The 25,241-nt window shown below is 42.8% G+C and overlaps 1 protein-coding gene across 2 annotated transcripts in view; it reads left to right on the forward strand.

Moving 5' to 3' along the window:
• Window positions 1–2,545: 2,545 nt before the first annotated feature.
• TGFA (transforming growth factor alpha) overlaps window positions 2,546–25,241 on the forward strand; it is a 118,616-nt gene continuing 95,920 nt past the window's right edge. The window contains exon 1 of one of the 2 annotated variants that reach the window (XM_019969961.2): window positions 2,546–2,810. In XM_019969961.2, coding sequence (XP_019825520.1) covers window positions 2,771–2,810 — 40 coding nt within the window. In that variant the 5' untranslated portion in view covers window positions 2,546–2,770. The remainder of the gene's footprint in view (window positions 2,811–25,241) is intronic. The other variant, XM_019969962.2, reaches the window with a different exon arrangement.

Consider the following 25,241-nt stretch of genomic DNA (forward strand, 5'->3'; position numbering starts at 1 on the left):
CAATTCTCCAGCCCTAGCTGAGGGTCCTGAGGAACAGGAGAAGGATGTGGACAACACTTGATTTCTTTCCTCCTGTAGCCAAGGCAGGCTAGCCTAGGAAGGAGACAGAAGAGCCACAGGCACAGGTAAGAACAGTCTGAAGGGTGAAGACACAGATGCTGAAGGGAGTCAGGGACTGCTCACCAAAGGCAGAGTGTGTGCCCTGTGCATGCAGAGATGTGCACTTAGGAAAAGATGTACCCCAGGACTTAAACCCTCACCACCGGTCACTGAGTTGAAAAAGCAGCAAAGCAGCCTTTGACAAATGTATTACAAGGAATGGTTTCTCAAATTAAATTTACATTGTTTCCCCAGATCCTTTTCTACACTGGTATTTTCTGCTCAAATGTCAAGGCCAGTTGCCTGATGCTTCCTATATGAAACTAGGCCCCTTATCTCCTATGCTGCTGCTGCTGCTAAGTCGCTTCAGTCGTGTCCAACTCTGTGCGACCCCATAGATGGCAGCCCACCAGGCTGCCCTGTCCCTGGGATTCTCCAGGCAAGAACACTGGAGTGGGTTGCCATTTCCTTCTCCAAAGCATGAAAGTGAAAAGTGAAAGTGAAGTCACTCAGTTGTGTCCTACGCTTAACGACCCCACGGACTGCAGCCTACCAGGCCCCTCCATCCACGGGATTTTCCAGGCAAGAGTACTAGAGTGGGTTGCCATTGCCTTCTCCTATCTCCTATGAAATAAACTTAAACATCAACTCTGAGTTTCTGAGCCTTGGGCCAAGGGAACAGCAAGCGATTTTGCCCTCTTCCCCTTCAAGGAGAGTGGGTCTACCCTGAGGAGGTAGGGTAGAGGGACTGGATATGCAGATAACACCACCCTTATGGCAGAAAGCGAAGAACTAAAGAGCCTCTTGATGAAAGTGAAAGAGGAGAGTAAAAAAGTTGGCTTAAAGATCAACGTTCAGAAAACTAAGATCATGGCATCCAGTCCCATCACTTCATGGCAAATAGACGGGAAAACAGTGGAAACAGTGGCAGACTTTATTTTTGGGGGCTCCAAAATCACTGCAGATTGTGACTGCAGCCATGAAATTAAAAGATGCTTACTCCTTGGAAGGAAAGTTATGACCAACCTAGACAGCACATTAAAAAGCAGAGACATTACTTTGCCAACAAAGGTCCATCTAGTCAAGGCTATGTTTTTTCCAGTAGTGATGTACAGATGTGAGAGTTGGACTGTAAAGAAAGCTGAGCACCGAAGAATTGATGCTTTTGAACTGTGGTGTTGGAGAAGACTCTTGAGAGTCCCTTGGACTGCAAGGAGATCCAACCTGTCCATCCTAAAGGAGATCAGTCCTGGGTGTTCATCGGAAGGACTGATGTTGAAGCTACAACTCCAATACTTTGGCCACCTGATGCGAAGAGCTGACTCATGTGAAAAGACCCTGATGCTGGGAAAGATTGAGGGCAGGAGGAGAAGGGGACAACAGAGGATGAGGTGGTTGGATGGCATCACTGACTCGATGGACATGAGTTTGAGTAAACTCTGGGAGTTGGTGATGGACAGGGAGGCCTGGCATGCTGCAGTCCATGGAATCCCAGAGTCAGACATGACTGAGCGACTGAACTGAAGTAATCCCTGAGCTGGGGGCATCTGGAGAATACACTGATCACTGCCTCTCTGGAGCACACTGTCGCCTATCCATGGTCCTCAGGGAACCTATGAGTCTTCCTTTCTCTACCCAGAAAGTCTTCCCTCTGCCTCTCTAACTTCTCCAAATTCCAGCACCTGGGGCCAGCTAAAGGCCACAAATCCTTGAAAAAACCATCCAGGTAGCTCCCGCCCATTCACCCCTCTCTCAGACACGGGGCTGCATGCCACCTTGCTCTTGGCTTCAGCTGACTGTGGCAGGATGGGGTGGGGTGGTCTGGGGTACTGGTGGTGATGGAATACCAGGTGACCCATCTTCATCATCAGCACCAGACCAGGTGTAAGAAGGTCTACTGATCTTCACAACGTGTCGGCCTGAGAACTTGGGGTGGCCGCGCTCCAGGCGGGAGGCATCCGGAGAATCCAGTGTTCTCTCGGATGGGGGCGCAGGTGGGGAATCTGGTTGAATTTGTTCGATTGTGGGGCGCACTTTCCCTGAGGCACGTCTTGGCAAGGGCAGGCGAAGCTCGCAGGTCCCCTTCCGGGCCGCGTCCCAGTTCTTGCCAGGGAGAGCCCTCGGCAGCGGCCGTCGGCGCAAATGACAGACGCCGGGGCGGCTCCTCTCCAGCGCGGAGATCCTGGAAACGGCCGCTGCGCCCGGCCGCTCGGGCTCGGATCTGAGCGGCTAGTCTGAGGGTGGTGTCTGAAATCGGGCTCTTCCTGCCTTTCCTTCGGCCTGGATGCCCGGCTGGCTCGGCGGGCTCCGAGATTCCCGCGCCGCCCCGCCCCGCCGCCCGCGCCCCGCACGGTGCGCGCCGCGTCCCCGCCCCAGCCCCACCCCACCCCGTGCCCTCAGGGGGGCACCCCCACCGGGGCGGGAGGGTGGTCTGCCGCGCCCGGTCGCCGAGTGGCGGAGGTGACGGTAACCGCCTTCCCATTTCCGCCCGGCCGGCGGCGCGGCGCGGCTAGTGCCAGCAGAGGCGCGCGGTCCTCCCTCCGCCCGCCCGCGCCGGGGGCTGGCCCTGCCTCGCCGGCGCCTTTTTCCCCCGCACCGCGGCGCCGCTTCGCCACTCGGGCACCGCAGGTAGGGCAGGAGGCTGGAGCGCCTGCCGCCCGCCGCCCGTAAAATGGTCACCTCGGCTGGACAGCTCGCCCTCTTCGCGCTGGGTACGTACGCTGCCTGTGGCGCTCCCGGCGCCACCTGCCCTCCGGGACACCCTGCTTTCCCCTCGTCCCCTCCATTTCTCTGTCTCGGGGGTGTTCTGCGCTCGCGTAGGAGAGGAGAGGGAGGCGAATGCTTTTCGAGGCTTGCAAGCGAGGAGGCAAGGGGAATCACTTGTGTCTACTGGGGATTTGGGGAGCCTGTTCCAAAGAGGGGGACGGTCGAGCGCTCAGCCGTTCCCCGGGAAGTGGCCGGCGGGCCGTGCGTGAGAACGCCCGCCAGGGAAGGGGGAGCGGTGTGTGAACGCGCTTGAACTTTAATCCGCCGCGGCTCGTAGACTTGCCAACACCTACCTGCTTACCTGGCTGCTTCCAAGCCAGTCTTCACCAGCGTACGGAGCGCGTAGATTCGGAGAGGGTGGCCGGGGTTCGACCCTCCGGCCAGACCTTGGCTGCTTCCTTTTCGTACTCTCTGCCTACCCCTGAGCCCCAGCGACCCGCAGATATTCATCATCAGCAGCGGCGCCTCGATCTTCTAACTTTGCGAGTTCTGAAGCTTTCGGGTGGGTTTTGGATTTTTGTGCGGATTAATTGTTCTTTTGATTAACTTCTCCGGGAGAAGTGGTTTAAGTGTCAGCCGAGGGCAGGAGTGAAACCCTAGACGAAGTGCTGCCAGTTTCCTTTGAGTTTGTTCTTGGAAGAGAACGAGGGATGGGGGAAGGGAGGGGAAGTTAAGCCCGGCAAACCTGGGCCGGGTCTGGGGAGCCGGTGAGTTTTTCAAAGGTGAAGGTCACTGCCCGGCCAGCTCTTGCCCCTTGCGGCGCCGGGTCTCTCTGGTGTTGAGAGAACAGATTAACAGCCCAGGTGTCCTGGTCATTGCCTAGCTTCCGTGAAGTGAATTGTTCAGTCACTGTCTCCTCTGTAAAGCAAGTTGCTTGCTATAGGATGATTTATTAGAGCTCAAGAAAAGCTATGGAACCCTTCCCCTCCCCCCCTAAATGCCCAGAGCCTCAGCCCCACCCAGTTCCGTGTACAGTTTCAGGGGGTTCACAGACCCGCCCGTAATCCTGCCCATGAAACGCTGATTAAGAAGTGGAGGCATCATCTAAGGGAAATACGGGGCAGCCGTGGAACCGGATTCCATAGCAGCTCTGAGGTGTACCCTCACCTGAAACTCACCAACAGGTGGCATGACTCCTAGTGGCTTTTGTTTTTTTTTTTCCTTTTCCCAAGCCTTTTTATATTTTTGTGTTAATAGTTCTAATTTTAGATTTTTTTTTTAAAGCAGTTACATTACCAATACAGTAGAAGTCTCCTGTATTCGGGTCCCTGTTATGATGTTGTTTGCAAATGCTGAAAGTAATAATAATAACCTAACACTATTTGAGCACCTACTCTGTGCCAGGCACTGTTCAGAGTACTGTATATGTATCAGCTCATTTAATTTTCACACCAACCTGATGATGAAGACGGTATTACCATCCCCAGTTTATGGAAGGGGGAAGTGAAGCATATAGGCCCTCAGTTAGTAGGTAGCTGGGTCAGAATTATGAGTGTAGAAGGAATGTTGATATTAAAAGTCAACTTACTGTGGTCACTGTAGTCCCATCTCCTGAATTTGGGACTTTTTCTCCAGTAGAGATGGATGAATACCCTGGAACTTGCTTTAAACAGGGTTTTCTTTTGGATTCACCGGATCTCAGGGCAGTCTCAGGTTATTCAGTGAACAATGATACAAGAAACAATGAAAGTAAGCAAATTCGAGGAAGCTTTGTAAAGCTGCTCCTGCCCTTCAGCATAGGACTTGCCCATGAAGACTGCATTCATTCATCATGGAATTTTTCTCTTTGCCCGAGTTCAACTTAATCTTTGTTTCTTTCCTTAACAAAAGAGTGTATAAACTTAACAAAGATTAATCAACTGGCCTATACAGTTCCAAGCAATGAGCAAATGAAAAAAGTAGAGGAGAAAGAAGGCAAGAGTAATTTACACCAGTAAGGATTCCTTCATATATATATATATAGGCTATTAGTTCTGTGCATTGACCACAATTTCTGCCTCCCACCTCACTTTCCAATAGATTGCTGAATACCCATCAATGCCACATGCATCTTTATTCTGCACATTTCCTCCAGAGTTGCTTTCCTCTCTAATTTTTCTTAAATTAGTTGAAGGCAGTTCTAGGCGAATCAGCCAGTGTTCTGTCAGTAATCAAGATCTAGAAAAATGAGGTCTTTCCCCTTCTTCCCCCATGTCAGTGGGGGCAGTCTAAGAAGGAACTATTAGGATTCCCTGTTGATTCTTCTGATTACTTGATTGGTGTTTTGGTGGTGAGAGTGTGGAGACTTAATTCAGTGCAACATTGGGAACTTGATCTGGGTTCCTGTGGTGACTACCCTCTCATGTCAGGCTCCCCTCATTAGCTGGGCAAACTACTTAGGGTCTTGGCTCCTCCAATCCCAGGTCATCCTTAAGGGAGCAAGATGTGTAATTTTGGGCAAGTTACTTAGCTTGTACCTTGTTTTCCTCATCTAAAGAATAGTGATATTAATAGGATCATTGAATATAATTAATGAACCTCGAATGGTGCCTGGCACATAGTAAGCGTTTAATCAATCATTATTGTTGTCACTTTGAACTTCATAGCATTCCAGATATGTCCATTCCATAACTGAGAGTTTGTCTTACTTATCTCCCAGTTCCTTACCCTTCCTAAGACAGAAAATACTATCTAAACTAAAAACCTTAGAGATTTTGGCAAATCTCTTTTGGCAGATGACAAATTCAAGAAAGTTTGGGAGTTCTCTTGAATCTAGTGAATTCTTTAGTTTTTGATGCAAAACATTTGTATTTCCTCCTTACTGTTCAGTGGTCGGTTGTTTATTGAAGTTAGCACTAAGTTCTAGTTTCCTTATCTGTAAAGTGGAAACTCTACACACCTCTACACAGTGGGTTGTTATGAGAATCAAATGAGATGGTAAATATGGAAGCTACTTATAAACTTTAAAAATAAAGGGCTACACACAAAATGACATTGATTTTGTAATATATCTTATAATCCAGAAATAAACATCATTACTTTTATGGCAGCTCCCAGAAGTAAGACTAGATGTAGACTAAAGAAGCATGTTCCTGGACACAAAATGCCATGAAGGATGGGGAGAGAGGAAGCGAGTCAGCTTCCCAGTGGATTTGGGGCAGAGGGACCAGCAGGGGGCATGAAGTAAGCTGGTTCTCTTCTCCATTACATAGAAATGATGTCTTTCAGAGTGAACAGTGGAGCTTTGCCCAGGACACATGTTTTCCTTATTGGACAGTCATAATTAGGGAAAGTTCACTTTGAACAAGGGCTGTAAAGGTGTATATGGAAGACTTAGAGGCTGAGTTTCCTGTATTTACTTTTCCAAAATTTGGTTTCCTAGGATAAAGTGAAAATCTTTCTGCAAATACTCAGTGTCCCCTGCAAAGAGGACCTTTCTTATAGGAGTAAATGATGCTTCATGTTCCGTGGTAACATATGAAAAATAGATGGTTTTTCCATTAGACCTATCTCTAAAGACCTTTTGAAAGTATACTTTGAACAGGGTCCTGCTTTTTGGGCTGCTGGCTAAAAGGGACAGGCAACGGGAAGTGGAGATTGGGCCAGCCAGAATGGAACTGGCCTAACGAACTGGGCGTCTTGTGCCTGCTTCTCCCTCAAAACCTCTGTAGTCTCTTCCACAGCAGTGCCCTCAAATCACAACCACTTGGAGGACTTGGTACCCTGTTGGCTGGGTAGGAGGCGGGCAAGTGTGCCCGTCTAATGAGAGTTCCCCCCGTGTGGCTTGTGACTGCTGCTGGTGGGGAAGAGAGGAAAAGGACCCTTTGAGAGCCATAGCTGTGCAATCAGTGCGGTTAGGGAAACTTCTCACTTCACCAGTTATGTTTTGTCTGAAGTACGTTTGGTGTTATAAATGCTGCTGTGTGTTTATGAGCGTTATTGAAGGCACTTCTGCCTGTCCTGTTGACCAGAGCAGAGTTAGAAGTCATGCTGAGAACACTTAACTGTCCTACATGTTCTTGTACTTTACCTATGGAAAATGTAATAATCAACTCAGTACTAAACTCCAGCAGACCAACGCTAATCATGCCATGCTTTTTTTTCGGTTGATCACCAAAAATTGACCATTGTTTTCCTGCCATTTCAAATGTTTTTCATCATCTCATTTAAAGTATAAACTTAATTCTATGCTAAAGCTAGTATGTTTCGGATTGCGTCTAGATAGAGGATTGGGGCACTTTTATGGTGACTTTTGTTTTGCTTTTTTTTTTCATCTGTGAAATGTTAAATATAAAAATCCTTTTGTAGAATCAGGAAAGGAGCCAGAAATCTAGACTACTAGAACCATTTCTTAGGAACTCTTCATTTCAAACATAAATGTATGTTTCCCTTCAGACCAATTCTAAAAATGTGGGTAAAGTCTTTTGAAGCATTATGAATTAGTTGGGATAAATATGACTTAAATAGTTGTTATCTGGGCTTAGAAAAAGTTGGAAGTTCATTGAAATCGAATTGTATAGATTTGCTAGTACTTTCTTTCTCTTAAGTCAGAGGAAACAAACTTTTTCTTTACTGGATTCTCTGATGGCTCAGACAGTAAAGAGTCTGCCTGCAAGATGGGAGACCTGGGTTCAGTCCCTGGGTCAGGAAGATCCCCAGGAGATGGAAATGGCAATCCATTCCAGTATTCTTGCCTGGGAAATCTCATGGATGGAGGAGCCTGGCAGGCTACAGTCCCTGGGGTCGCAAAGAGTCAGACACGACTGAGCAACTAACACACACTAGCCTGCTGTATTATATGCCCAGTGCTTTTGCCTTTAATAGTTTGCTGTCCTCTTACCTTGAAAATCTTTCCGTTTTCCCCACTTACATTTCTGAAGTACTTGTAGCTGGTTAGGGCTTCCTCAAGGAGGGATTTGACACATAACTCCTTTGTGTAACAAGCTTGTATAACTTTGTGGAACTCAAACCTGCTATTGCCTCTCCTCTTTTGGTTTTAATTTTTGACCATGTTGACTTTTCTGGCCGGGAACCCTGATACACCTCCATGTCCTGTCTTGAACTCATGTGGGTTGGTGCTTGCCCCCTCTTCCCTGCTGGTTTGAGGGCTTCTAGAAGGCAGAACCCCTTGGTCTTCATCTTTGCCCTTGGCACCCAGAGCACAGGCTGACCTTCCAGGGAGACCAGTGAGCACTTGATGATTCCTCGGGATGCCCTGTGCTGAATAATCCAAGTGTAGACTCAGTTGGCAAACACTTGGCTGGGCAGGTAACATTCATCTTGAAAAGCTCTTTATTATGATCATCAAGGTTGGGTTGCATATAAATGCTTGTATGCAACTTGTTTTCAGATAGTGTTTTATTGTTTTTTAGTAGATGATGCGGAGAAGGCAATGGTACCCCACTCCAGTACTCTTGCCTGGAAAATCCCATGGGTGGAGGAGCCTGGTGGGCTGCAGTTCATGGGGTCGCTGAGTCAGACACGACTGAGTGACTTCCCTTTCACTTTTCACTTTCATGCATTGGAGGAGGAAATGGCAACCCACTCCAGTGTTCTTGCCTGGAGAATCCCAGGGACAGGGGAGCCTGGTGGGCTGCCGTCTCTGGGGTCGCACAGAGTCGGACACGACCGAAGCGACTTAGCAGCAGCAGCAGATGATGATTTGTTTTAGACTGCAAAGGCAAATTTTTTTCTCTAGAACATAGAAAATCTAGGATAGCATAAAAGAAAACGTATTTTAATGGCCTGTAATTCCACCACCCAAAGATAACTATGATTAACATTCTGTTGCACAGTCTGATGGATGAAAGTGTGCGTGTGTGCACGCATGCTTAGTCGTGTCTGACTCTGCTACCCCATGGACTGCAGCCCACCAGGCTCCTCTGTCCATGGGATTTTCCAGGCAAGAATACTGGAGTGGGTTGCCATTTCCTCCTCCAGGAGATCTTCCCTACCCAGGGACCGAACTGGCATCTCCTGTGTCTCCTTGCATTGGCCGGGAGATTTTTACCACTGGGCCACCTGAGAAGCCTTCAGATGAATGTATAGATCAATAAATATTCTGTAAAAGCTTGTATGAATTCTGAGGGACTCACACTGTTTAATTTATTTGCCTTTTAACTTAAAAATATTTCATAATAAAGCTTTTATGTCATTAAATATTCTTCCATAACATCATCCATAGTAGCTGGGAAAAATAATCCCTTGATTGTGTTTACTATAATTTTGAAATCCTTTGACCATATAGATTTTTATTTCTCACTGTTATGAATAATCCACACACTGTTATTGGGAATATAAATCGATACAACTTTTCTTGGAAGTCAACGTGGCAATTGCTATCAATTTTAAGTGGGTATAATTTGGGTCATTGATTTCACTTTTTGATATATATATTTATATTATACTTATATAAATACTTACCTGAAGATGCAGAGAAAAATGTAAATGATGGTGGTTGGTTGTTGACTTGTTTATAACAGTGACAAGTTGGCAGTACCGGTTATTTTTTTTAAGGAGATTCCTTACATAGGTATTTTTATATATGAATACAATGATTTCCTATGTTCAGTTCAGTTCAGTCTCTCAGTCGTCTCTGACTCTTTGCGACCCCATGAACCGCAGCACACCAGGCCTCCCTGTCCATCACCAACTCCTGGAGTTCACTCAAACTCACGTCCATCGAGTCAGTGATGCCATCCAGCCATTTCATCCTCTGTCATTCCTTTCTCCTCCCACCCTCAATCTTTCCCAGCATCAGGGTCTTTTCAAATGAGTCCACTTTTTGCATCAGGTGGCCAAAGTATTGGAGTTGGAGCTTCAACATCAGTCCTTCCAATGAACACCCAGGACTGATCTTTAGGATGGACAGATTGGATCTCCTTGCAGTCCAAGGGACTCTCAAGAGTCTTCTCCAACACCACAGTTCAAAAGCACCAATTCTTCTGCACTCAGCTTTTATAGTCCAACTCTCACATCCATACATGACCACTGGAAAAACCATAGCCTTGACTAGATGGACCTTTGTTGACAAAGTAATATTGCTGCTTTTTAATATGCTGTCTAGGTTGGTCATAACTTTCCTTCCAAGGAGTAAGCGTCTTTTAATTTCATGGCTGCAATCACCATCCACAGTGATTTTGGAGCCCCCAAAAGTAAAGTCAGCCACTGTTTCCACTGTTTCCCCATCTATCTGCCATGAAGTGATAGAACCAGATGCCATGATCTTAGTTTTCTGAATGTTGATCTTTAAGCCAACTTTTTTACTCTCCTCTTTCACTTTCATCAAGAGGCTCTTTAGTTCTTTTTCACTTTCTGCCTATGTAACTATTTTCAAAAAATAAAGGTCTCTTCAAAATTTTAAATTCAAAAAGGCAGGTTCTAGAACTAGATATATAGTATAGGGCTACAGTTTGAATTGATTAATTTTTTATAACAATTATATATTAAATTTGTAAGGCTAAAATCAAGGAACATAAATGATACAACAGAAATTCTTGTACATAAATGTTTGGCTCATTTTTGATTGTTTAAGGGCAAGTTTCTAGAAATTACCCTTCTTTCCCACTAGCAGTGTGTGAATGCTCACTTTTTGGGCCCTTCTATAAGCAGACATTAGTTCTAACATTTGCCAACTTGACTGGGGGAAAAAAATCTCAGCCCAGTTTCATCTTTAATATTTGTTAGAGTAGGTTGTACGTCATCTTGTTATTTGCATCTTCATCTTTTCAAAATTTTTCCTATTGATGGCTCATCCTTTTCTTAGAGCTTTATAACACACTGTATATAAAAAAGGTTATTAATACTTGGCAAGTAGTCCCCATTTATTGTCTTTTACTGTTTTGTTTGTGGTATTTTTGACATGCCTATTGTTTTTGTTTTTATGTAGCAGAAACTATAAATCTTTCCCCTTAAGCTTTTTACCTTTGCTTATGTAATTAGGAAAACCTTCCCTATCTTCTAATTCTTTTGTGGTCTCATTATGTTGAACTATTCTACCTATAATTTGTTCTAATGTGTAGTGTGAGGTCAACTCATGTTTTACTTTTTTAAAACAGTTAACCAATTAATATTCTCAGTTGTCATTTGTGGAATAATCTATTCCTTCCTACTGTGGTTTGAAATTCCATTTTTTATCATATGCTAAATCCTTCTAAGTACTTGAATTTGTGGAATTTCAGTTTGATTCCTTTATTTTATATTTTTGTCGTTATTCTGAACTTGCTCATTCATGTAGTCTACAAATTTTCATTGAGTACCTATTCTGCACTGTAACTGCTTCTAGGTACTAGGAAATCGGCCAAGAATGATTCCTGTTTTCATGGATCTAGTGGGTGAGACTTTTTCCCCTGCTTTGGTTATTGATGATATCTAAAAGCTTTTTAGATATCTGTAAATTATATTTACAGTTGATCCCTGAACAACACAAAGGTTAGGGGGCCAACACTCCAAAAATCCACCTTTAATTCATGATTGGCCCTCACATCACAGGTTTCTGTATATCCAGGGTTCCCCACTGGCAGACTCAATCAACGCTGACCGTGTAGTTACTCTTAGCGACCCCATGGACTGTAGCCCACCAGGCTCCTCCATCCATGGGAATTTCCAGGCAAGAGTACTGGAGTGGGGTGCCATTGCCTTCTCCGAGTTCTTCGGTATTTACTGTCAAGAATTCACACATGTAAATGGACCCACACAGTTCAAAGGTGTGTTATTCAAGGATCAAATGTAATTTGTAATAGGCTTTGTTAATTTTAATATTCCTTCAGCTGATTCTCTGAGGTTCCTTGCATCACGTTATCTTCAATAGCAATAACTTTGCCTCTTTCCTTTTATATTTTCATCTCACTGCACATGTGAGTGCTCAGTCCATCCGACTCTTTGAAATCCCATGTACTGTAGCCTGCCAGGCTCCTCTGTCCATGGGATTATCCTGGCAGGGATACTAGAATGCGTTGCCATTTCCTCCTCCAGGGATCTTCTCAACTCAGAGATCGAATCCATGGCTCCTGCATTGACAGGCGGTTTCTTTACCACTGAGCCACCTGAGAAGCCCTTTCATCTCATTACTTTTTCTTATCATGCTGGCTAAAACTTCTAAGAACAACACTTTTTTTTTAAGCAGTTGGCTATCCTTGTATTTTTCCTGACGTACTGTAATGTTTGTAATGATTGCTTTTAGCAATCATATAATAGACTGATTTTTCAGTTATTTATATATAATATACACATGTATATTATGTATATTTTTCTATGTGTATACATACATATAAACTTTCATTTTAATAAAATATGCTTCTCTTCATAAGTTACTAAAAGATTTAGTATGTTGATTTGTTTTTTAAGGCAGGGGAGATAATGTGTTGGGTTTTTTTTTTTTTTCCTGAAATGTTTTGAGGATATTTGACTCAATTAAATTAAAGCCATTCTTTTAAATTCTTGGAATGAACCCTTCTTGGCCATGTGTATTATTCTCTGTATCTACTGCTAGATTTGATCTATTTGAACCCTTTTTTTCTTTTTTTAGGTTTTGATATCAGTGTTATGTCAGCTTTGTAAAATAAATATTAAATTGTTCCATCTGTTTTATTCTTGGAGTAGATGAATTATCATGGAAATCAAATGTTGGTCTGAAGGTTTGAAAGAAATTGCTTATGAAACTTCTGAGTCTGGTCTGTTTTTAGTGGTCAGTTCAAGTTTTCTACTTCTTGAATCATTTTTCGTAATTATTTATTTTCCTCACAATCTATTCAATTCAGATTTCTAAAGCTTTAGCATAGATTAATAAATGATCTCCTTTTAATTAAAATTTTTTTTTATACCTGCAACCTCAGTTAATATGGCTTTACCAAATATGAAACAAAAATAAGCACTTTGGCCCCCAACATACATTGTTAATTTGTTTTTCTTAATAATTATAAAAACTTCATTTTAGTCATTAACCAAGTTCAAGTCAAAGTTTCATATCTGATAGTTTATTTGCATAAAGGCACGTCCAGTGTTGTTATAATGATGTCATTTCTGATTTGGATGATGAATGGCACTGTAATTTCTAGCAGAGGCTGCTAACTAGCTTCCTGATGGTTTCTTAAGCTTAAAAAATTTTTTTTGTTGTTGTTCAGTTGCTCAGTTATGTCCGACTCTTTGCGACCCCACGGACTGCAGCACGCCAGGCTTCCTTGTCCTTCACCATCTCCTGGAGCTTGCTCAAACTCGTGTGCATTGAGTCGGTGATGCCATCCAACCATCTCATCCTCTGTCGTTCCCTTCTCCTCCTGCCTTCAGTCTTTCCCAGCATCAGGGTCTTTTCTAATGAGTCAACTCTTTGCACCAGGTGGCCAAAGTATTGGAGCTTCAGCTTCAACATCAGTCCTTCCAATGAATATTCAGGATTGATTTCCTTTAGGATTGAGTGGTTTGATCTCCTTGCAGGCCAAGGGACTGTCAAGAGTCTTCTCCAACACCACAGTTCAAAAGCATAAATTCTTTGGTGTTCAGCCTTCTTTGTGGTCCAACTGTCACATCCATACCTGTCTACTGGAAAAACCATAGCTTTGACTATGTTTTTAAAAGTTTTAAAAAGTTTCAAAACCTCCAAAAACACTGTTGTGTTCATTAGATGCTATTGTAGTGTTTGGAACAAGATAGGAGATTTCTATTGCTTGCTCATTTGCTTTTTGTTGATTGATTGATTGATTGATTGATTTGCCTTTAAGATCAGTACTTCTAGTTGAAAAATGTTGTGTTCTTACAAAGAGACCATGTCTTCATCTTGGATTTTAGGTCTTTAATCTGAGTTTGAACGAGGTTAGTAAACAATTCTCCTGGGTACTTGGAGACTAGGTGTACCTTGACAGCTTTTTCGTCATCCCTCTCTAGGGCTGAGGCCCTCTCTGTGTAATTATTATATTTCCAAGAGGTCTGGGAGATTAACTGGCCAAACGGCATACATAATGCGGTGACACAAAAGCGGCTGAAGCTGATAAATGAGAGGTTTGCAATTACACACTCTGCTTCCCTCTGCCAGGCCTTGGCAACAGGGAAAAGACAAACTTCAGATACTTTTCTTGGTTGAAAGAAACCACATAAGACCTGTAACTTTCACCGAGGCCGTGGCTCTGAGGAATTGGCATGGGAGCTGTGGAGGAACGTCACCTGGTCACTTTGTCACTGAGCCCAGCGTGAAGCTCTGGGCTCAGGAACCTGTCACCTTGGGCGGGTTTCTGGGTTACCACTGCTGCGTTGAAGGAGCACCTCAACAGGCTGGTTTGCATGCTGTACACACTCCCTGCCAGCACATTTGAACAATGACAGGTGGGTTTTTGCACATAGCAGACCTTGGGTGTTATAATTAAGGTTTTGGGTGATGACTCACAGGTCCCTGAACTAGAATGAAAGCAAGCCCTGGACCTGAGCATTTCTTTTAGGGAGATGAGGTAAACTCACAGATCATGTAGGTGGGGAATCCTTCTGGATCTGGACACTCCCTAAACCTCATCAACCACTCCTGTGTCCCTCTGCCCCCCACAAAGAAAACCCCCCAAACAAACACACCTTTTGTGCTGACCCAAGCAGACCACTTACTGTTACCGGAACACGTACAGCCTCTGGTTGCTACCTCCCCATGTGGGCCACTCAGGACACCCTCCTTCTCTGTCAACCTTGCTAAATCCTACTCATTCTTTTTCCACAGTGAAATAGAAAATCAGAATCTACAAACAAGAGTCTGGAAAATACCCTCACATTCAATTCACCAGACACATTCTTTTTCGAGGCTTAACTGTCAGGGCTCTTACCATATCGCTTTCTGTGTGTGGTTACAGATTTATTTGTATATTCACTCTTTTTCCTTCAAAAATGGCATTGGGTATTTTAAAATCTGCTTTTCACTTAACAGTATATAGGGAAAATGTTTTTGTGGCAAGGATACAAATATGTCTATTCATCTATTTTTAATGAGTAACACATTCCATTAAACAGCTCTGGCATTGTTATTTGTTCACCTGTTTTGATAGAGATGTATGCTGTTTCAACCTTTTAAATACTCAAACCTGAAATTAAAATGTTTATAGCTAAATTATTACCAGCATCTTTGAATTATTTACTATGATCAAATCCCCAGAAATGGATTACTAGGTCAAAAGGTACACACTTTTCCACCTCTTAATATGTTTTGACAATCTGCCTTTGAGAAAAGGCTGACAAATTCATACTTCTATCCTGGGTATGAGTGCCTATTTATCAGCAAACTTGCCTTTGATGAACATTATGATTTTCAAGACTTTGTGAATCATGTTGATTAAATGATATCTCATTTTTTTTAATTTATTTTTTTTATTCTTAATGTAAGTTTTTTTATATTTTATTTTATTTTTATTTTTTTATTATTTTTTTTAAATTTTATTTTATTTTTAAACTTTACATAATTGTATTAGTTTTGCCAAATATCAAAATGAATCCGCCACAGGTATACATGTGTTCCCCATCCTAAACCCTCCTCCCTCCTCCCTCCCCATACCATCCTTCTGGGCCGTCCCAGTGCACCAGCCCCAAGCATCCAGCATCGTGCATCGAACCTGGACTGGCAATTCGTTTCTTACATGATATTTTACATGTTTCAATGTAATTCTCCCAAATCTTCCCACCCTCTCCCTCTCCCACAGAGTCCATAAGACTGTTCTATACATCAGTGTCTCTTTTGCTGTCTCATACACCGGGTTATTGTTACCATCTTTCTAAATTCCATATATATGCGTTAGTATACTGTATTTATGTTTTTCCTTCTGGCTTACTTCACTCTGTATAATAGGCTCCAGTTTCATCCACCTCATTAGAACTGATTCAAATGTATTCTTTTTAATGGCTGATTAATACTCCATTGTGTATATGTAGCTTTCTTATCCATTCATCTGCTGATGGACATCTAGGTTGCTTCCATGTCCTGGCTATTATAAACAGTGCTGCGATGAACATTGGGGTACACGTGTCTCTTTCCCTTCTGGTTTCCTCAGTGTGTATGCCCAGCAGTGGGATTGCTGGATCATAAGGCAGACCTATATATAGAAAACTATAAAACACTGGTGAAAGAAATCAAAGAGGACACTAATAGATGGAGAAATATACCATGTTCATGGATTGGAAGAATCAATATAGTGAAAATGAGTATACTACCCAAAGCAATTTATAGATTCAACACAATCCCTATCAAGCTACCAACAGTATTCTTCACAGAGCTAGAACAAATAATTTCACAATTTGTATGGAAATACAAAAAACCTTGAATAGCCAAAGCGATCTTGAGAAAGAAGAATGGAACTGGAGGAATCAACCTACCTGACTTCAGGCTCTACTACAAAGCCACAGTTATCAAAAAAGTATGGTACTGGCACAAAGACAGAAATATTGATCAATGGAATAAAATAGAAAGCCCAGAGATAAATCCATGCACATATGGACACCGTATCTTTGACAAAGGAGGCAAGAATATACAATGGATTAAAAACAATCTCTTTAACAAGTGGTGCTGGGAAATCTGGTCAACCACTTGTAAAAGATTGAAACTAGACCACTTTCTAACACCATACACAAAAATAAACTCAAAATGGATTAAAGATCTAAACGTAAGACCAGAAACTATAAAACTCCTAGAGGAGAACATAGGCAAAACACTCTCTGACATACATCACAGCAGGATCCTCTATGACCCACCTCCCAGAATATTGGAAATAAAATCAAAAATAAACAAATGGGACCTAATTAACCTTAAAAGCTTCTGCACATCAAAGGAAACTATTAGCAAGGTGAAAAGACAGCCTTCAGAATGGGAGAAAATAATAGCAAATGAAGCAATGGACAAACAACTAATCTCAAAAATATACAAGCAACTCCTACAGCTCAAGTCCAGAAAAATAAACGACCCAATCAAAAAATGGGCCAAAGAACTAAATAGACATTTCTCCAAAGAAGACATACAGATGGCTAACAAACACATGAAAAGATGCTCAACATCACTCATTATCAGAGAAATGCACATCAAAACCACTATGAGGTACCATTTCACACCAGTCAGAATGGCTGCGATCCAAAAGTCTACAAATAATAAATGCTGGAGAGGGTGTGGAGAAAAGGGAACCCTCTTACACTGTTGGTGGGAATGCAAACTAGTACAGCCACTATGGAGAACAGTGTGGAGATTCCTTAAAAAACTGGAAATAGAACTGCCTTATGATATCTCATTTTAATTTGTACTTCTTTGGCTAAAACCAAAGTTTGCTACAATTGCATGCTTTTTCATGTTGAGTATTTGAATTTATTTTCTTGAGACTTACCCATTTCTGTCCTTAGTTCAGGTTTTGGGTAGGTGAGTTATTTTCTCATTGATTCATAAGCAGCTTTTTAAAAAAGATATATGAAATATTTTCCTTGTTGTGTCATTTTGCTATTAAATTTACATGTATATATGGTTCTGTTATGTTTTTGATTTCTAAGGACTTAAAATCATTTCATTATTTCTCTGTGACTTCTACTTTTGTCTTGGAGTAGGAAGAGATTTTCTATAACTCTCTGATCTCTCATTTCCTGTGTACTTTCATGTTGTTGCTTTGGGGATTTAAATTTCACTTCTTTGGGAGTGCATTTTGGTTTCAGATGTGAGATAGGAATCTAACTTGCCTTTTTGTCAAAATGATCTGGTTCCTCAAACACCATTTGTTGAATAATTTATTCTCTACTCACAGATTTCGAATTTTTGCCACTTGAGACTTTCTTAGGAGTACTTGAATCTGTTTTTAGAGTTTCTGTTCAGTTCCATTAATCTGAGACTTGTCCTGTAATGAACCATTCACTGGGGCTGGGAACGTGTCATTGCCCTAGGAAGCTGGGGCAGAAAAATCGTGAGAAGTAGGCAGGCATTGGGTGGACCTTGGGTCTCACTATCCTGAAAGGTGTGGTGAACTTGCCTCTGCCCTCCTGTTCTTTCTGGAACTTTGTGCTTTGCAGGAATTTGGGGTCACGAGGCAGGCCTGTGGTCCTCCATGTGACATTCAGGTTAATAAAAACCATATATTTTCAGGTCCACTTCTCAAACAAGAGTACCAGGGGGCCTGCCATGGCATACCTAGAGCCACAGACAAACCTGGCACATCTCCTAGGATATAGTAAAAGAAATAATTAAAGAATCAGAAAAGAGCTTCACTAGACAGGCATAACATTGTTTTCTATATTAAAACAAATCAAATATATTAGTGAATAGAATGCAAGATTGAAATATCAAAATTAGTTATCCAGGTATAAGTCTTCAAATAAATTGTGATTTTTAAAAAAATTTTGATTGTTTCAAGCTGTGCCCCCATACTCTAGAGGAACAGATATGAGTTCCTTCTCTTTGCCATTTTGGGGGTTTTAATGGAGAAATTTGAGAAGTACTGTCCCAAGTGGATGACTAATTTTCAGATACTTAGAGTAGGGCAGAATAGTAACTAAAATGAATGACTTCACCATTCTTCTGCTTCTGTTGGATATAATTTCCCTTTCTTTTTCTAAGTTTTCCTAAGGTAAAAACTTAATTATTGATTTTAGATCTTTTTTCTTTCCCAACATAGTCATTCGATGCTAAAAATTTCCCTGTAGACTCTGCTTTTACCTCATCCCACAAATTCTGATGAGTTGGTTGTGTTTCAGTTTTTTTACTTCAAGATACTTTTGACTTCTCTCAAGATTTCTTCTTGACCCATGTTTTATTTAGAAATGTTGTTTAATCTGCAGTGTGTGGGGATTTTCTGGCTATATTTCTGTTACCTAGTTTACCTTCTTTATTGTCTGGGAGCAGACATGGTATGATTTCTGTTCTTTTCAATGTGCGCTCAGTCATGTCTGACTCTTTATGACCCCATGGACTGTAGCCCTCCAGGCTTGTCTGTCCATTAGATTCTCCAGCCAAGAATACTGGAGTGGGTTACCATTACCTCCTCCAAGGGATCTTCCTGACCCAGGGACTGAACCCTCCCTCTCCTGCATTAGCAGGTGGATTCTTTATCACTGAGCCATCTAGGAAGCCCTTCAATGTGTCCAAGTATGTTTTACAGCCCAGAATGTCGTCTGTCTTGGTGAATGTTCATGTGAACTTGAGAAGAATGTGTGTATTCTGCTGTTGTTGAATGAAATAGCTCATTGGTGTCATTATATCCAGCTGGTTGATGGTGGTGTTGAGTGCAATTATGTCCTTACTTATTTTCTGCCTGCTGGATTTGTCCATTTCTGAAAGAAGGGTGTTGAAACCTCCAGCTATAATAGTGGATTCAGTTCTGTTCATTTTTGCCTCATGTATTTTGGCATTTTATTGGTAGGTGCATATAGGTTCTATATTGTTACATAACTTCATCATTCATTAATGCTTTTTTAATGATTCAGGATCTCCCAGCAGCTAAAGATCTTCACTAGTAAACTCTTTCTTCCCACGTGGTGCCTGTGGTACAAAACTTGCATTACTACCTGTGAGATGAGGAAAGTTTTCTTCCATTACTACCTGTGAAATGAGGAAAGTTTTATTCCTGGCTTAGATAAGCTGGTCTCAATTTTAACTTGCCTTGTGGGGAGAAAAAAACATAAAAGACATCGCTCCAAATTCCTGAACTAAGGCTCTGTTAGGATCCAGATAGTGGGGCCTTCTTTGATTGAGGGCATCCTTTCAAATCAGTTCTTATTTTGAATGTAGGATGTAGAAGGTTTCAGTGAATTGCTTATGTCCCTTTGAGACATCCTGTGAGAGTTAGAAATTTACACTTAGCAAAGTAGCATCATCTCACTATGTAATATGAGCTTATGCTCTTGTGAAATGCCCCTTTCCCTTACTGTGGAATAAAGGGGAAAATAAAAGCTCTTCTGACTCAGTTGGATTTTTTTTTGGATTTCAGATAAAAGGCAGAACACTTTCCTTTTAACAGTGATAACAGGAGCAGTTGGAGTATCTCATCTGTCATCTCATGTAATACATCCAAGTGATCAAAGAGTTGTGATTTTTGTGAACTGGGCCTGACATAACGTTTATTCTTAATTCACCCAAGGAAGCTACTTTATTCACTTACAAAGCCAAAGGATGAGTAACAAAAAAAGATCTGATAGCTCAAAGTGAGGGATGCTGTGTGTTTGGTTAGGTTATATTATACTTGGATTGTTCACTTCAGCAAACATTTAACTGTGTATCAAACCTTGTGCTGAGTTTGGTGATATTAATTCAGAAGAAAGCCATGACTGGCCTCGCCCCCAGCCCCTGAATTCTTTGTAGATTGCAGCAGAAGCAAACACAGGTTTTCATAATATGACATGAGATACACAGTGAACATCTTGGGCTCTTGAAGGAATTCACTGGCTGACCAGTGGTTAGGTCTCTGCACTCTCATTGCCCAGGGCCTGGATTCAATCGCTGGTCAGGGAACTAAAATCCCACACGCTGTGCAGTGCAATCCCTGCCCACCCCCCACACCCCTACCCCCGCCCCCCACCAAAGGAAAGTTCTTTGTATGACAGGGCATGGCAGTCTTCAAGAAGCTAATGGCCATCACTTAGAACAGTGATGGGTAATTTTTTTAAGTGCCTATTATTATACAAATTCCTTTAACCCATCTACTAATCCTATGAGATATTGTGATTATCTCCATTTTATAGATGAGAAAACTGATACACAAAAATGTTAAGTGAATTGCTGAGGCTCCTATAGCCAGCAAAGGGCAGAACAAGGATTTGAACCCAGGACCCTTGCCTGTTATCCTGGCCATCTCCCTGTTCTGCTTCTCCATGTCATCCATGGAAGGCTGTGGCTCCTGAGGGGCCTGGCTTCACTCCTGTGAGGGCGCCATTTTGTAGCAGACATTAGATGTAATCAGGCTTTCAGACAGCTGCTCCTCTAAATATTTACCGTGTTGACAGTCATTGCCATGAAGGCCAAAAAGAAACATTCTACTTCCAAAAGCATGAAATAGAAAGAAACAAGTGTGGTAGTTGTTCTCCCCTTCTTTAATCAGAAGTTCAGTTGTTCAGAAGACAGGAGGTGTGTGTGACACATTGTGTTGCGACCACGGAGCCTCTAATAATAAATTCGCTAATAGAGGCCTGATTGCATTTCTGCCATACATTTTTTAAAAGGTGTTTGTTTTAAAGGGCGATCTCTCTTGTTTCTGCAGGCAGCCTGTCTCCAATGGGTGGTGTGCCTGAAAGTCGCAGTGCCTGGGCACTGCAGCCTGAAGGCCTCTGCTGGGGGGCTGGCTTCACCCTCCTCACCCTCCTTTCACGCCTCCCCAGTCGACATTTCTCCCAAAGAAAGAGCAGAAGGTGGAAGAGTCTTTAACACTTTTACTTTATATTTTTAGTTCTTCTCAGTCCAACCAAAGATAGAATATGTATTAGCAGGTTTGCTAATAGCTGGCTTCACTTTCAGACTCTTCCTCCCAACTGCGGTGATGACATGTGCCCACAGACAACACAGGCATCTCCATGGACCTGATGGAATCTCAGATCAGAACACAAAGAGCATTTACTGTTTCAGTTGTGTATAGGAACTTCTTTCATTTCAGCTGGACTTCCCTGGCGGCTCAGACAGTAAAGTGTCTGTCTACAATGAGGGAGACCTGGGTTCGATCCCTGGGTCAGGAAGATTCCCTGGAGAAGGAAATGGCAACCCACTCTAGTACTCTTGCCTAGAAATTCCCATGGATGGAGGGACTTGGTGCAGGCTACTGTCCATGGGGTTGCAAAGAGTCGGGCGCGACTGAGCCACTTCACTTCACTGTATTCAGCTGGCAGCATTTTCGATGGCCTTTATACCTCTGAATAGGTGGTTGAGTATCAGATGCTCAGGTGTGGACTGTCTACAAAGGTTGATTAAAGGGGATTTTTTTTCCCCATTAGGTAAAAGTAATGCAGTCAGACTCATTGGCAATCAGTGTATTACTAAGACACAAAGCAGCCAGTAAGACACACCACTTTTGCAGTGAGTGAACTTCTGGGGAAAAATATGTATATATATCTGTATCTTGTTTGAAGGACCTTATTTGATACTCTTTTTCTAGAACCATTTCTTCTTAATTGGTTTGTAAATCCAAAGTGTTCAAAGTAGGTTGCTTCTGCTGTGGTGGCACCCCTCAAAACAACATTGACTACTTGGGAATTGTGTAAAAGCCCATCTAAGCTGGTCACGGGGGAGAAAAAGCTGATTTTTGAACTGAGTCAGGGAACTAAACTCTCTCCTGAGAGTTACCTGCATGGATAGTCACTCCTTATAAAACTCCTGCTGTTCTCAGAGCAGAAGCCCTGCTTAAATTTTCCATAGGTCTCCACACTCAGCTACAGACTTTCTTGATCTTTGTTTGTGTCATCTAATCTCTTAGTGACCCGTCATCTAACATTTCTTCCTCCGGTTGCTGCTCTTTAGTTGTGACATTCAATAGGAAAGAAAAAAGATTTAACATTTTTGGAACAGAGCAATCCTTCAGGCACAAAATGCCTTCATCTTTTCAGCTTGCAGTTCAGAATCCAAGGAACCAAAACTGCGCAGGGCTGGTGTGTGATAACAAGGCAAAGACTTTGGTGAAATAAGCCTAACTGTTTTCTAGCAGGAAGAAAATAAATCTGCTTTACCATTTACACATGTGCTTCGCTGACTAATCAGGGAGCAACACTTTGTGGCCTGAAGCAGGGAGAGGGTTCTGCTCCAGTGGGTGGCTATTCATGGGCCAAGGATGGAGAAGCAGCCCCCACTGCTGGGAGCTCCCGCAAGCCCGCCCTGTGGATGGAGTTTATCTGAGCTCCCAGGCTTGAGAAGTGAACCACTGGATTGTGTGGGGAGGCATGTTTTTAATCCCAGAAAAGAGGCTATGATATGCAGCTTTCCTTGCAAAACACATACTTCCTTAAACGAGGCAAGTATTGGCTGCCCTGCTGAATAGGGGAGAGGGTCAGGCTTAAGGAGAGACCACCCCCCGCCAACCAGGTCTCATTCCTGAACATGTTGTAACCCCAGAGGTTAGTCTTGGTTCAACCTCAGTCTCCCCTGGGGGCTGTGACATCATCTGACTCTACTACAAGCAGAGCAAAAATGGGCAAATGGTCTCACTGTTTGGCCTTCAAGATAAAGTAGTCAACTTTTATGAATAAGCATGTTTTGGTTCCTAGGAAGTGAATTAGAAAGTGTTAGATCTGCATTGTTCTAACTACCTAGCTCTGTGCTTTTCTTGGTTGTCTCCACCTTAACCTCTTTTATGAATGGTTCAGTCATTGTTTTCACCTGGGATGTTTATCACCTGAGCTGTTTTCAGAGGCTTCACAGGCAGAAATTTTCTGAAAATCTGCAAAGGTCTGTATAGTCAAAGCAGTGGTTTTTCCAGCAGTCATGTAATGAATGTGAGAGTTCGACCATAAAGAAGGCTGAGCGCTGAAGAATGTTACTTTCTTACTGTTGTGATGGAGAAGACTCTTGAGTATCCTTTGGACAGCAAGGAGATCAAACCAGTCAATCCTAAAGAAAATCAAGCCTGAATATTTATTGGAGGACTGATGTGGAAGCTGACGTTCCAGTACTTTGGTCACCTGATGCAAAGAGCCGACTCTTTGGAAAAGACCCTGTTGCTGGGAAAGACTGAAAGCATGAAGAGAAGTGAGCAACAGGATGAGCTGGTTGGATGACATCATCAACTCATTGAACATGAGTTTGAGCAAACTCCAGGAGATAGTGAAGGACGAGGAAGCCTGGCATGCTGCAGTCCATGGGGTTGCAAAGAGTCGGACACAACTGAGTGACTGAACAACAACAAAGGGCTTTGATTTATATTAAAACGTTTTCCTTTGAGAAGGTGGATACATTGGTATGAATAGCTATTGATGTTCTCAGGTGCTGCCCCTTATACCAACAAATGGCAGCTTACTCCATTGACAATAATTGTGTGCAGGGGTATGAGAATGTGTGCATGTGTTTCATCTAGAGGTTTCATTTCCTACTTCTTGAGCTTTTTTTTCAGATTTCCTCTTGCCCCTATCCTCAGCTTCTGCAGTGCCTCACATAATCCTAACATTTAATGGCTGATCCTTACGTTTTTATTGATGACGAATAATCTATGCCCAGACTCTCTCTTCATTTCTCTTTTCTCTTCCTCCCTTCCCCTCTCCACCTGTCACTTTCAAAACATCATTGACAAAGCAGCAGGTTTTTTTTGAGCTGAAGTGGGAAGTAGTTCCATCTTCTGGGCTAACCACGATCATTTGAAAGTGTTTGTTTCTAAGGATTTGGAGGTTGCATCTGAGTCCAGTTGGAAATAATGCTGTGATCAATTAGTAATGTCTGCTCTGGGTACAGGCTGGAGGTGGTCTGACATATGCAGGTATTTCCATTCCTGCTTGAGATGGTGGGTCATTTTTTCTTAAGAATGATAAAAAGACATGCATCTCTAAGGAATTACTTGAAGATGTTGTCACTTCTGTTGCTTATATTTCCTGCCTTTTAAGTAATTATTTATTTTTGGCTGCATTGTGGTCTTTGTTGCTGTGAGCGGGCTTTCTTTCTCTAGTTGTAGTGAGCAGAGGCTACGCTTCTTTGTGGTGCGTGGGCTTCTCATTGCAGTGGCTTCTCTCATTTCAGAGCATGGGCTCTAGGTGTTGGGACTAAGCAGTTGCAACTTGTGGGCTCTAGAACTCAGGCTCAGTAGTTGCGGCACATGGGCTAAGTGGCCCCACAACAGGTGGGATCTTCCTGGACCAGGGATCGAACCCATGACTCCTGCATTGGCAGGCGGATTCTTAACCATTAGACCGCTAGTGGAGTCCCTTTCCTGCCTTTTAAAAAATACAGTACTCCAAGTTTTAAAAGGTGTTCCATAAACCTCATATCATAACCATGCAAAAGTACTACTGAGTCCTGTTAGGCAGAATTAGCATCCAGCGAGGCAGAGAGCCTATGGGCATGTGGGCTGGTACATCCTCCAGAACATGGGGTTATTTGCCTTCTTTCAGAATAAGCAGCAGAAAACCATAGGTATCGCTGGATAGCAAAACTCTGTGTTGATGTTCACATCTGCCCATCTTGGCTTGTTGGGTTATTAGCAGGAATGTTCTGGCTGCCTGCTAGTAAGAAGGGAACACTGACATCTCGCTTTCCTGGAACAAAGGACTCCTTTCCCTAGAAGATATATATATATTTTTGTGTGTGTGTGTGTGTGTGTGTAGCACGTTGTGACACTCCCGCCCAATAGCCATCAGTATCCTTAGACCCACATCAGTGGGGACAGCCATCCCTGTTCAGTTGTCCCCCACAGATAAGAAGGAAAGTAGAGAGAAGGGCTGTGTTCACAATGGGCATAGAGGTTGCGGCAGAGGCAGGATGTGTAGGCAGAGAAGCCCAGAGCAGACAATAGTCT

This window comes from Bos indicus, chromosome 11, assembly GCF_029378745.1.
Source record: "Bos indicus isolate NIAB-ARS_2022 breed Sahiwal x Tharparkar chromosome 11, NIAB-ARS_B.indTharparkar_mat_pri_1.0, whole genome shotgun sequence".
Lineage (NCBI taxonomy): Eukaryota > Metazoa > Chordata > Mammalia > Artiodactyla > Bovidae > Bos > Bos indicus.